The sequence below is a fragment of the Dermacentor albipictus genome, chromosome 2, assembly GCF_038994185.2.
Source record: "Dermacentor albipictus isolate Rhodes 1998 colony chromosome 2, USDA_Dalb.pri_finalv2, whole genome shotgun sequence".
Taxonomy (NCBI): Eukaryota; Metazoa; Arthropoda; class Arachnida; order Ixodida; family Ixodidae; genus Dermacentor; species Dermacentor albipictus.
This window is the reverse complement of record NC_091822.1, coordinates 187683999-187697877: the sequence shown is the minus strand read 5'-3', so window position 1 is coordinate 187697877 and position 13879 is coordinate 187683999. Positions and strand designations below refer to the sequence as shown.

General features: G+C 43.4%; 1 protein-coding gene across 1 annotated transcript in view; it reads right to left on the bottom strand.

Annotated features, from left to right (window-relative positions):
* LOC139056373 (uncharacterized) overlaps window positions 1-13879 on the bottom strand; it is a 360115-nt gene that overhangs the window by 243264 nt on the left and 102972 nt on the right. Inside the window, exon 2 of the mRNA XM_070534560.1 lies at window positions 1169-1263. Within this exon, the coding sequence (XP_070390661.1) occupies window positions 1169-1263 (95 nt within the window). The remainder of the gene's footprint in view (window positions 1-1168; window positions 1264-13879) is intronic.

Here is a 13879-nt window from a genome sequence, read left to right as displayed (position 1 = left end):
AATCTCGTTAAAAGTTCGCCCATTTTGAATGGCAGCGTATTGAAATATTACGGTGGATCGAAACATAATTTCGCTTATCTGCTGGATCCTACATACGCCTGGCCTGCGACGCGCTACGAAAATTGGCGAAGCAGTGAAGGATGGGCGCGCATCAATAAGTTCGGTTCGTTGACGTTGTAAGAGCTAACGACGCTGCATAACGTTGCTATCGCTAGTGCATACAAAACTTCAATGGGTGGATGGAAAAACTTTATTGACAGTCCTGAGATGCGCAATTATCGCGAAGCGAGCCGCTCTCACGTTAATGACGTAAAAAAACTCCGCGATTGGCTACCGTCATGGTTACAGTGAAATCACAGCACCAATCGCTATCGTGAGCGGCAGGCATTCGAACGTCAGCCACTGAGGAAACGCTCTTCGTAGAACAAGTTTTCTGTATACGGTCGCAGGTGTTGCGCTTTCTAATGAAATAATGAAGGCTGTGATGAGTTGCATGGTACAGCAAGCTGACTAAACCACGACTTGTAATGTGAAACGCAGTGGTCAGTGCGTGTAAATGAGTTATCATACAAATCAAGCGCAGTGTTAAACAAGAGAACGCACGCAAAGCTAATTACGGACCAATTACACACATCTATAATTTTTTTTCAAGGGTATCACAAGCCAGATATACAAATAGCTCTCATCCTTTTCTCGTCATTACACATAGCTTTTTATTTTAGTCAAGAGCTTAGTCAACACTTTATTAGTAAGCAAGGACGAGAAAGCAACACTTGTATCATGGGAATAGAATGATCGTACGGAATACGGCACATTGTCAGATGTACTCCAGTAATTTATGCCTACAGAAAAAATAATAAAATAAAGCCGAATGTCACATTTTAGCCATATTTTCCCCTTACAATCTTATATACTTGGTTGTACTCGAAGCAGAAACAGCCATGGTATGAGAAAACAACAAAAGCATTATGGGGCAAGACCGGGAAGAAGTAGTTCCGGAACTGCCGGCGGAAATTGACCTTATTCATTATACCCACATTTATTTTATTTTTGGTGGCGAGCCTTCTAGACATTCGCTATCTTTAGCTGACGTAACTTCCGAGCAAGTACCATGAGCGGATATCTGCTCTCCAGTCATGCTCTAAACCCGCTTTCTCTCTGTACATACTTGAATTAGTAAAGGCAAGGCGCAGAAGACCAGGACTCAAGAAGAAGAACACAAACGACAGGACCGGGCGCTGGTCGGAAGGAGAGGCCTTCGTCCTGCAGTGAACATAAAAGATGACGATGACGATAATGATATCAATGATGATGATGATGTAAAGAGATGGTGCTTTAAGCAGATGATACAAATGTATTTTTCTCAGGAGTCAAGATACGTAAATTATGCACACAAGCAAATAACTGGTTTGAAGGTCTAAATACGCGGTTAATATGAAATAAAATGCAGCTAAATACAGAAAAACTAAGCATTTGTTGTTTAGGTCGACAGGACCGACAAATGTACTAGCCTTAACATTGGGATTTCAAGGAGTACCTATCCAACACACATCTATGATCCGATTTTGAGGCGTCGTGTTCCAATAAAATTTATCATGGTCTCCTCATATGTACGCGTTAAGAACCGACGTATCGAGAGATATTGGCATGTTGAATAAACTAAGATAATCCCTCCCGTCTCAACGAAACGCAAAATACACTATGTATTTGTGTACTCACATCTCACGTTCTGCTCCCTGGTACGATCAACAACAACCGAGACAAACATTACCTTTTATCGTTGCAAATGCGAGCTATACCAGCAATTGGAAACGTGCTCTGCACTGAAAGCACTGCATTGTACTTTACAGATATAGCATACTTCAGATAAACAATTGTTGAAACAAAAACTATCTCTGGAAGCCCTATGCCAATACCGAGCAAAGAGAACGAATCTTCAGGAAACCTATCAAGTTAAGCAGTCCCCATATGAACTACGGCAGTGCTTAATGGTGAAGACGACCTCACGCACAAATTATGGTTTACAAACGCTATCGTCACAAATACCAGAACTCCTCAATAAGTACTCAGACATATTAAACTTGGTAAATTCTAGAGTCTCTCCAACACAATTCAAGAAACAAGTTAAAGCTCTATTTCTATTTGAACAGACGTGAGAATTTGAACCCTGAGCCAATTCTTGGTATTAGTCTTGTGTATTAGAGCGTATTTACTTTATTATGTTTATGCATTGTGTATTAGGTCTGATTTTCAGCAATTTTCATTCCGTAAACAGAACTGCGTATTTCGCTGCATTGCACTGTGTTTGCATTGAGGTATTGTATCTGTGTCGGCATATAATATGTAATCAGCTGTAAATAAAATTTGCTGCCTACGCTGCCAGTATGGCATAGCCTAGTCAAGCTCTTTCCGGGCATTTTGCTGTGCCTCCTGGGCCAATTCGTAAGAAATTGTCTCAAATAAAAGAGAAAGAAAGTAAGAAATCTCGAAGGCTCCTACTAGAAAGTTTTAACGTTATCCACGAGAAAAAGAACTCTTTTATTCCAGACTTAAATAATAATTACTCATCGCGCTTCAATAACAGGTTCCCCCTTAGGAGTCGAGGTGAGAAAGTGCCTTTTATGAAATCAAATAACTGCAAGTATAGTTTCCAACAAAAATGCAGAGGGCTAAAAATGCGAAAGAAAATTAGGAACGTAAGATTTTGACAGCTCTTTACCTCTCAGCGAAGGAGCTCATTGCTGAGCGTCGTTCGCAAAGTCTTGTAGCGGTGACATGCGAGGGAAAGACAAGCTAATGCAAAAAAGAAAACAACGCACTTAGGAAGTAAACGTGACAGGACGCGCTGGGTGATGTCGAGGAAAATTAACCTTACGTCCGGGGGCCATTCTGCTCATCAGTATTTAGTGGAGCCTGTAGAAGGCGCTCGTGAAAAAAATAACAATAAAATGAACCGCTGTAATGAATGGGTTGAGAGGAGCGAAAAACGAGCTCGACAATCGAGTGGACACTTGAGCGCGCGATGTTTATCGCCTGGATGCACGATAAGAAGTATACAGGACAGGTCAGCAAGTAGGATACTGTGACAAAAGCGTGCACGAAAGCGTGGAGAGAATAACGTGTGAAAAACGAAGCACGTTTATGGCACAACGTACGCTTGTGCGTGAACCATCTTTTGACGTAGCTGCGGAGTTTGCGTCGCACCTTCGCTAATCGCACGCGACGCCAGGGGTAATTGAAAGAAACGAGCCACGTCATCGCCGTCACGAGTGGTTTCCTCTTGGCGTTCTTCGTCCACGAGGAATATGATTAGCGCATTGCGACGTGTCCTTCGGTACCCTGATGCACGGGGAAGTGAACTTGCGGAAAGCAAGGTGCGCGCAGAAATCAAAACGGAAACGCTGATGCAAACCAAGATGCGAACTATATCTTAAACGCACAGCAAACGTGGAGGAATCGCTTGCGTAAGGATGAGCAGCTGCATCGGAACGCGACACAAGCATAGCCTTCGAGATTATTTGGCGACAGCGGCAGAGTGTTGTTCCAATCTCGAAGGCCGTACAACATCATACACTAGTCGTCATTCCATTGTCGCTATGCCTTAGTCGTAATACTGCATGCCTATTTGTATCAACGTCATCGGGATGCTGTCATGGTCGATCACTCGTCGTCATTCTGGCTTCGTCATCCAATTTTCACCACATCATCATCGTCAGGCCGTCACGGTCAGGCCGTCACGGTCAGGCCCTCGTCGTCAAACCATCTCCATCATATTGTTCTCATACAGCCGCTGTCATACAGATATCGCCATGCCAGCGTCGCCATGGGCTCGTCGTCACCCATTTCTTGAGAGGCCACTGTAGTCACGCTGTCGTCATTATACTATCTTCATAATTCCGATATCGTCCTCGGATTGTGGTCATGTCATTCCGTCGTCGCCATAGCGCCTTCTGCGGCGCCAGTGCGTGCTTAGAAAGCCGGAGAGTGCTCAAGCATAACGGAGAAGCTTAGTAGCCTAACGAAAACGCTAAAAAAAACATGATTTGCGCTGAAATGTCACAGGAAACGGTACCTTCCGAGACACTAGTGATTCGGCGAGCTCGAGACCAGCAGCGCCAAAACGCCTAGCCACGCCATATATAATGCCTAAGCATTGGAAACATTTGTGTCACACGCTCTTAACCATCCTGTGTACTTTAAACCTCAAGCAATTCGGCTTAACTTCCAAAAACTACGTCAACGATGATTTACGCTCTTTGCCCAGTTCCTGTAATAATTAAGACCGCGGGGGCATCCTTAACGTGCAGCTATACCGGGTGTCTCAGTTAAGTTGGACCAAGATTTAAAAAAAAAAAAAAACAAGAGCTCTATATAAATTGTACAGACAGCCAGTGTACAGCCAGTGTTTTTTTCATCACGGAGTATTAATTAATTATTGTTGGAATCGCAAACATATCAATTACAAAGTTGTAAGGCACCTCAAATACAATCCGAGTCAAGCATTTGTTTCGTGCTCAGCATTGACTCCTCGGTCTTTCCAGGAAAAAACAAAAGTTAGCGAAATACGCAAAATATGAAATAAGTGCGCGCCCGTGCGCCGCTACTTAAGCACCTTTAAGCAACCTTTGAAAGAGTAAAATTAAATTATGGGGTTTTACGTGCCAAAACAACTTTCTGATTATGAGACACGCGGTAGTGGAGGACTCCGAAAATTTCGACCCTCTGGTGTTCTTTAACGCGCACCTAAATCTAAGCACACGAGTGTTTTCGCAGTAACACAGAAAAAGAAAATGTAGTAGAAGCGCTCATTATATAAAGCGAACCCTCAGCTTGGTCTCTGAAAACTCGTGACCTTCTTTGCACGATGAAACAACTATTTTGAGTACGAGGGAAAACGGCTGGCCGTCCGTACGCCCCATCGAGATGGCCCCCGGATGTCTTTCTGACACATACAATGGATAGATACAGAATATGTGATTACAAGATCGTGTGGTTAAAGTTATATTTACATTATTAACCACATCGCTTCTCACTGCAATGGCTGCCCGCGCCGACATTAATCGACTAAAAAAAGATTCCCACAACCACAGTGAGTAAATTGCAATTCTCAAAGGCTATAAGTTAAGGCTATAAGTTAAGCCTTTAAGTCTCTATAGAGGTCTCAATTCTCTAGAGGTCTCTATAGAGGTCTCAAGGGAAGAAAAGCGTAGCAGGGGACGGCAGAAAGTTAGGTGGGCGGATGAGATTAAGAAGTTTGCAGGGACGGCATGGCCACAATTAGTACGTGACCGGGGTTGTTGGAGAAATATGGGAGGGCCCTGCAGTGGGCGTAAGCAGGCTGATGATGATGATGAGAGGTCTCAATTCAAGCAACAGCAAAGGCTTGGCATGCTCGAAAATGGCATGCGATTTAGAGGAGCACGACGAAAGCATAGTGATGCAGCGTTTTTCAACTTGCGGAAAGCTTTTTGTTATGGCGCCTGTTACGTCATTCAGTGGTCGATACTGCTGCTTCAGCTGACTACAACAAAAGTATTGCCAGAATAAATGCCGAAACACAGTAAAAAGGTGACCATTCGCAAGCACCGAAGAAAATTGGTTTTTAGTTTGCTTGCTTGTCAATGGGGTTTCGAAAAATTGTAATATCCCAGGCTCGGCATAAAATTTGCCAAGGAGCTCTATTGGAAATAGGAATTCGGAATATAGTTCAAAGCAGTCTTGAGCGCCGATATTGCTTCATCTGTCAAATGCCCTAATTTTACTGCGGCGCCCTCGTAAGCGAGCAAAATGAGAAAATTGGCACAGCGGCGCGTTACATTGCACTCACGGTATAACTTCACCCTTTCCTTCGAGTTAGCTGAAATAAAATTTTTCTTAAAAATAAACAATAAAAATACTGAGCTAGAATTAAGGAAAACTCCATGCAACGAATGAGTCGAAAAGAGCTCGAGTGAACTTTGAGAGTTGACAGATATTAAATCGGAACACCCAAAAAGCCGATAATATTAATTTTGAGGACAGCGCTGCTTTATGAAAAGTTGGACAGAGGCCTTAGCCGATGTTCAGCAGCTGAGGAGTTTCCTTTCCTTTCTTCTTTCATTTGAGGAGCTTTTTTTGTCTTGTGGTATGCGCCTGGCTACTGCAGTGACAATTCTGTGCATATAAAGAAAAAAAATGTCGGTATATTTGCGCCGTAGCTTGACTAGCGAGTTGTGTAATTCTACGTGGCTGAAATTAATTTGGCGTCTTGCATTGCACGATTTGAATTCCCATGATAGATAGATAGATAGATAGATAGATAGATAGATAGATAGATAGATAGATAGATAGATAGATAGATAGATAGATAGATAGATAGATAGATAGATAGCTAGATAGATAGATAGATAGATAGATAGATAGATAGATAGATAGATAGATAGATAGATAGATAGATAGATAGATAGATAGATAGATAGATTTCAATAAATAAACGCGAACAAAACTACGACTTTCAATACACTTACTACTTGCCGTTACGGCGTTCAATCAGTTTACGACGGCCTCCTATGGAGACGCTCCTCTAGCTAACGCTGTGACTGTGCTGCGTGTGCCGCGCAGACATCTGGCTTTTTTTTCTACAGGTACCGATAAGCATCAAAAGATTTCCATTGCATGCAATAAAAGTAAGCTTCTGTACAATTACTGTGTCATGGATAATTCAGTATAGATGGGCAAGTGCATTTGAAGGTCACAGCAATGCAGAAGCGGCTTAATGAAAATGGAATTTATGATTAGGAGCGATCCAGAAGAAAACTTTCGAATAAATAAAGATATCACTTTATTATCCACAAATAAGATACGACAATGCGCTTCAACAGCACGGCCACAGAATACTCCGATAGCGCATGAGCACAAATATTTTCATGATGATGATGATGAGGTTCCTCATCTGATGGGTCATCCTCATCGATGAGATTCCTCGAATGCGATTGGGCGAAAGAAGCAACGGTGTATGCTTGGTTAGAACTGGATAATCAAAAGAATCTGGTTTCACAATCTAGAATTCAATGCTTTCAATCGGAACACAAGTGAATTCCATTAGTGTTCGAAATTTCAAAGTATTTTTCGCTATTGATGTCTTATCTGTTATTTTTTTCCTATGGGTGTCTTGTCTGTTACTAAATTAACGTCGGCTCTCAGCACTTTACACTGTCTAGACGTCAACGACTTTCTGTTAAGAAATAGGCGGAAAACTTGTCAGTCACCGGTCAGTACAACGCAGCTATATAGGAAAACTGAGTGGATTTCTCGGGTAGAAAGCTTCGCATTTGAAGAAAATAAATAATGATTTAGAGTACATGCGTTATGCAAGTAATTGTTGTGGCATAAAATGCGTCATCGGTATGATCACCAGCCGCATGACGACGTCACCTTAGCAGGGCTTGAAGTGACCTCCTTTGAGCACTTGAACAGTTGGTTGAGTGGGATAAAGAAGTTGCGGTGCATTTTGTTCTTCCGGCGCTACTGTTATAACCAAGGCATCTTCCCAAAGAAACCAAATGCATGTGGAAGTTTTCGGTATAGTAGTCGAGCTTATTCCGAATATATTGATTTCTTGCTACAGAAAGAGGAGCCAGGAAGAAAAACTGCTAGTCCAGCATACGCTCCAGCTTCTGTTGCTGTTCAACCATCAGTAAGCATATAGAATAATTTAGAGCCACACTATAGCACGCCGCAGTTGCAAATTGAAATCGCGTGACGTGAGGTAAAACATCGTGCGCTACGTATACAAAAGATATCCAAGTTAGCTACAAATATGGGCTATGCTACCAGCATCGAATTAGCACGATAAACAACGTTACGTTTCCTAGACGTCAAACGCTAATGCATTTAGAAACTAAGGGCCACATTTTATTAAAGTAATCATGACCGATGAGTCAGAAACTTGCTGGGCTCATACAAAAGCGTTTATGCAGAGTTTTCTGATGAGGATATTGTGCAGCGGTATTTTAGTAGCGAGCAAGATTATCCCATAAGTGAAATTGAAAAAAAGAAAAAGGACACCAAAATCATTTCGATGGGGAGCGTGGCAGCCCCTGCACGCCAGCCCTAAACAAATTATGTAGGAATAAATAAATTGAAACGCTTATTCTGGTGTTTCTCAGCAAGCTCTGGATCTTTCAGAGGAGGTAATTGTGGACAAACATTTGTTCAATTTGATTGGCACCTTCAAAGGCGCAACAAAATATGCCGACAAATAAAGCACAAGGACATCTGCCCCGAGTTCTTTTTTACTCGTTTACGATGCCTAGCTATGTTTTGCAATACGCAGACGCTAACGTGGGACAGTATGTGCAAAAAGCGAACGACAAGTCTCAATATTGCGAGAAGCGACAAATTCTAATGAAGTGATGGCGAACAGAAAAGGCAGCTATCGATTTCATGCGCGCGCCTTCATTAGCAAGTTCACTTCTGTGAAGCGCTGAGTCAACAGGATGAAGCCGTTTTGAAAAAAAGTCGAGGTTATTTAGGAGAAAAGTTCTTATATATAATAAAGGTGGAAGACACGCTTATGCACAAGGTAGCTTTCGTAGTTTGTTCCTTTCGCATCTTATCTCCCACTCCACCTGCATCTCATAACCAACCGACTCTTCGTCATTGAAAGTCATGAAGAAGGCGAAGAAGAAATTCGTGGACGTATATGTCTTATTTTCGTTTCGTTGTTCTGCCTAGAGGAAACTTAGATATGCTGGTGTCTTTTTTTGTCGTTACGTTTTCCTGAAAATCCTTATAGTCTGTATCCCAGTTTAAGAAGCGAAATTCAGTTGCTGTTGGAACTGAATTCGGTCGTTAATGGAATAAAGACACACAGACAGCGAATGCGACGCATGCGTAAAGGAAGCTGATACAATATATATCTAAGGGCTTAAATATGCCCCCAATTAGGAAAGGCGTGGGGCTGACTCTTCCAACCAACGGAATCTCGCAGGCCTGCTAAGCTTCACTTGCTATACCGAGTTATACTTGGTGTCTGCTCTAATTCGTGAGGCCTCCTTGTTACATTGGCATGCTGACTCTGGCAATTAGACTTTTCGGGAAGCATCTTGGTTGAAGTTTTTAGCCTGTAATATATGCATATGAAGAAGTGTGTTCTGCTCGCGTTAAACCTGTGATAGTAAGTTATACTTAGGGTTTGCACCATGATCAACTGTTCTTGAGACGTGCACAGATGTCCCTTCCCCAGCACGCCTGGTCTAGTTAAACTGTTTTGCTGCTAGGGCCAGAACGTACGGACCGAATGGCTGTAGTTATAACCTGTTCGCGGTCGTCTGCTTTCGCGATCTGTTTCAACACTCGTACTGCCATTTCGATAGGCACAAAGCGCTTGTAGTGGTGATGATTTAATATCTGAACAAGTTTAAGAAGAAAATAAATTTGAGAATGTTTTGGCCGTTTGAACGGTGAAATTAGAGGAGGAGATGGACATGAAAGGTAATCAACAAGCATAGGTGGCAGCTGCAATTCTAGACGGCATAACTTTCCCTTTCCTAGCCTCCGTAAGGGACTGCTATTTTTTGTAAAAGGATTCGTGGGATAAACCAGCCTTTTTGAGTTGATTGCAGAAAGCCTAACGTCAGAGAGGACATTAGGATTTACTGCTGTGTGCCTTAATGAAAGGCAAAGGACCTGGTACGCATTTTCACAAGTAATTGCTGCGCCCGTTGTGTGCCAGAAATTGATCGAGTATTTTTCAAGGAATGGTGAGCATACCCTTCTTTAAATATTGTTTGGTGTTTAGGTGAGTTGAAAGCTTGCAAAAGGGATCCTGCAGTGCTTTGAAACATACCGCACTGCGCACCCTGTGTTAGGGAACTCCTTTCAAACTGCACAGCCAGCTTTTCTGCGTGTATGGCGGCAGCATAACGGTGGTGCGAAAGGTACGTACGCAGCGAAGGTGTACGGGTAAATCTCTTTTTTGAACTCACGACGCCTCCTGGTCAACTATTAAGAGTTAAACTGAGCGATAATCATTCTGTCCTCGGACGCTAGTGTGGTTTCCAGTTTCTAAACGAGAACAATGGAGTTTTTGAGAACTTTAACAAGTCTATAAACAATGTGACTTAATGCGCTAAAGCTGTGTCGTTTGTTACTACATATAAAAGGCAATAGGAGCGGCTGTTTAAGGCTATTTTAGAGAGCAGCGCACTACACGCAACGACATTTTTCCAGGTTCAAACAGTCAACTTCAGGAGCTATGTGACTGATCAAAGCCTTGTAACATCACTGAAACTGTGTTCGCAAAAACCACCAACTGTGCAAGAAGTCTGTTACAACACAACAGCCGCCGTTCTTATTACAAGGCCGCCCCAGTCAACCGTAGAGTAGCAGGCGGATTGAGGGATAGATGGATGCTATGTGCATCCCCTTTGGGATGGGGCGGCAGTGGGTTGAGCCCCCAAGCTCTTATTATATTGTCTAATGTCTTACCTATGTTACAAAAAAAGAGTGAAGGAAAGAAAAAAAAAACACGAAGAATTCCCATCACCCAACTTTCTGAACCCCTGTTGTGAACTTTGTTTTTGTTCATGCCTTCATTGTTTGTCGTTTGCCTACTTTTCTTCCCCCAATCTTCCAATCGCCTCTTATTCAACGAACAGGTCATAAAAGCGACGCCAACGACCAGCGGTTGAATGAGAATGGGCGCAGGCAGCTCCCATAAAAGTCCGTTATCTGCGCAGGTCTGGAGTTCCAGTAGGTCGTGGTTTGCACTGGTCCCTGTTAATTTTTTAGGGCTCTTGTATGCTGCAGTCTAAGTAGAATAAAAATAAATAATAATCAAAAAGGAATCTACTCAAAGACCGCCGCGAAAAGTCGCAAAGTTGTTCGCCGAAGTATATGGAGCAATATTCGTCATTTGACGAGTGCATGCTAGATGGCGCCACAAAGCTGTCACATGGATGCGATGGTGCGCAAGCCGTTACTAAGTCAGGCAAGCAAAAATAAATTTCGAACATTTTACTGCATGAATTTGTGGACTGAAGCAGCAAGCACGTTCTGTGGCAGTGAAATCGTACGCGGGCGCTTGAGTTCGGTCCCTGTTGTACATGCGTCATGGAATACTTAAGATGCGCTCGGGACTTCGAAGTTAATTCTATAACGTTTTGCAACGCTCTGTTATAGCGCTTACAAGCAAATGCTACGGGCGTCTTCTTTCTGGAGAAAACGACGCTCTCCAAGAACCATGCAATATATCTAGAGCCACTTCTCGCGCGACAGCAGAAAAATGACAGAATAGAGAACAATAGAGCAGCAGCGACTTGCAAGGATCTTTCGTAGAGACCTCAACCCCGGTACGAGCGCCGACATGGCATGATGCCGAGGATTTCGAGGTATTTTTTCCTTATTGGAGCCTTTTGCTTCAGGAACAGTTGTCGATAAACCCCAGGTTGAGGCTTCGGTTTTCTCGGAATGGATTTAATTTACATGATATGTTTGTCCGATAGCTACTTCGCATGAAAGGAGAAAACTCAGCACAGCGACGGTCAGTCGGTTTTATTGCGGCATGGAAACAACCTCACAACACTTGCGAAACCAGCTCCGACAAACAGAAAGACCTAGAAAACGAACTCTCGCAAACACTGCTTAATCCTCAATTTAATTGTTTCTCGCGGCGATTTCACTATGTACTACACTCGAAAGCAAAAGATTGAAGACCAAAGGCGCCAGAAAATAAAAATTAAAAAAATGATTTTTTTTTCTTCGCAGCCTTTGCATGCCGGCTTACGTCATGAGGTACAGCTTGCCTGCGCGTTTTCGAGCGACATTGAAGGTATTCCACTTTGCGGAGCCGTATTGGAACGATTATTTTTTCGCTGATGCTGACGATCTTGAAACATTAGCTCGCGATTGTATGCAATAATCACGTCGCCGACATGTCAATCGTGTCGACAAAACTGCTGCTTGTTTCACGTGTTGCGTTCTCTTCACGCCGGCAACGGAGTGGCTCGTAAATGAAAGAGCCGCCCGGCTATCACAATCACAGAATATCGCTGTTCCTGTCCCGCCAGGCCACCGCGTCCTAATTACACGAAGCTCTGGGGCAATCAAAGCAGGGAGCTCGTTACGTCGCCACAGTAGACGTCGCGTTCCCGATAAGTGGATGGAAGCCAGCTGTCGGCGCAGCCATTGCCCCATGAGCTTTTTTTTTTTTCCAACGCGGCCCACGCATCTGAGAGTCACATAGGATGAGCACGCAATCAGCATTTCGCGAGCAAATTGCGAGATTATTCACAGACAGCAGTATCAGCGAGTTCGGGCGACAGCTGCTCGCCCCCGAGTTAAGGTCAAACGAGGCGGTTATTACGAGCCCGAATTCAGGCACGCTGCAGACGCCGACGAACTCGAACGTTGATTATTGCCTCCCAGACGGTAACTCAGCCGGGTCGACCTCAGACACCATAGCAACGTTCTGTCGCCTTTTCGCTTCTGAGATGCGCGAAACCATGATACCGATGTCTTGTTTTCTAAAAAGGCCGCCAACTTATTTATTTGCGTAATGCTTCCTACATATGTTCCGCAACATGCCAAGTTTTTGTAAAGTGCGCAAACCCTTGGTCAATCCTTTGTAGATTTTTGTCTGCGCCCCTAGATAATTGTCATATGAAATTGGTTTTTTAAAATTTAATTTGGTTTTGAACACCATTAGCCAGCAGCTGCGAAGAACAAAAGAGGAGACGTGGGGAGGGCAAACAGGCGCATTGCAGTTTTCGGCCCTGACTTATGGAAAGGAGACAAATTGTCGTGTCCGTTGCTGGCGCAGAAAACAAAGAGAGCATTGTTGCACACCCATTGAACCATGGGTGCGCAAGGTCATCCGTGATGCACGCGCGGGCAGCTGACGAGGCGTCAAAATCGTCACAATCGAAGTGTCACACTTGGAGAGCAAGTGGTGCTAAGTTCCCGCCTAGTTTTGTGTCCCTTTATCCCTTTCCTCGAGTGCAGGGTGACGTAAACCTTCCTGGAAAAACAGTAATACCCTATGCGAGTGCCTTCCTTTGCTCCGTGATATATTGAACACTCCTAGCTTGATGTTTCCCTCCATAATGTTTGCTTAGTAATAAACAAACAACTAGCTTTGTATAGGCGTTGCTGCCCTTTATGACGTCACGCAAAGCTGGTATGCAAATTCGTAGAAGTACTGCCACCTTCTGCATTTCTGGAATTGAGACTCATCCAGCTACCGCTTTTCGGACAGGCTACTGAGCATACTGGTGAATGTAACTTGAATATAAGAATTGTCATCTATGAAGTTAGATTAAGTTGCTCATTAAATGCCTGGTTCTTTTTAATAGCACAAAAAACACAGCAGCATGCCTTCATAATTTTGTGCTATACAAAATAGTTTTTTATTTATTTTGTTCGTAAAACGTTCGCAAAGAACTCAATTTTGTTGCTTACCGCCTCGAATTTCCCTAGTACTCGCTATGAAGTACGTGGGACTGGCGGCTGATAATTATTTTTTCACCACTTCATGTTATTTTACGCGCAAGTGCGACTCTTCTGGAACAACATAAACAATGAACACATTTTGTTTCTCTGTTCTCGCTACGACGTCCAGTGTGAACCTTTCCGGACAGGAATCAACTGGCTTAAGTATAAACCGTTTTCGGATATTAAGATCCTTGCACCATGGCTGTGCGTGTCGTTGGCACACAAAGCCATGAGAGCTCAAGTCGACAGGTCTTGACGATTGTTTAGAGATTCGGTGCACATCTTCGAATGTGGGCGAAACTGTGCTATCTCTCTCTCTCTCTCTCTCTCTCACTTTTCATGCCTATATCCCCTTCCCCCAGTGCCGCGTAGGAAACAGGATTTTGCGTCTGGTTAACTTCCCTAC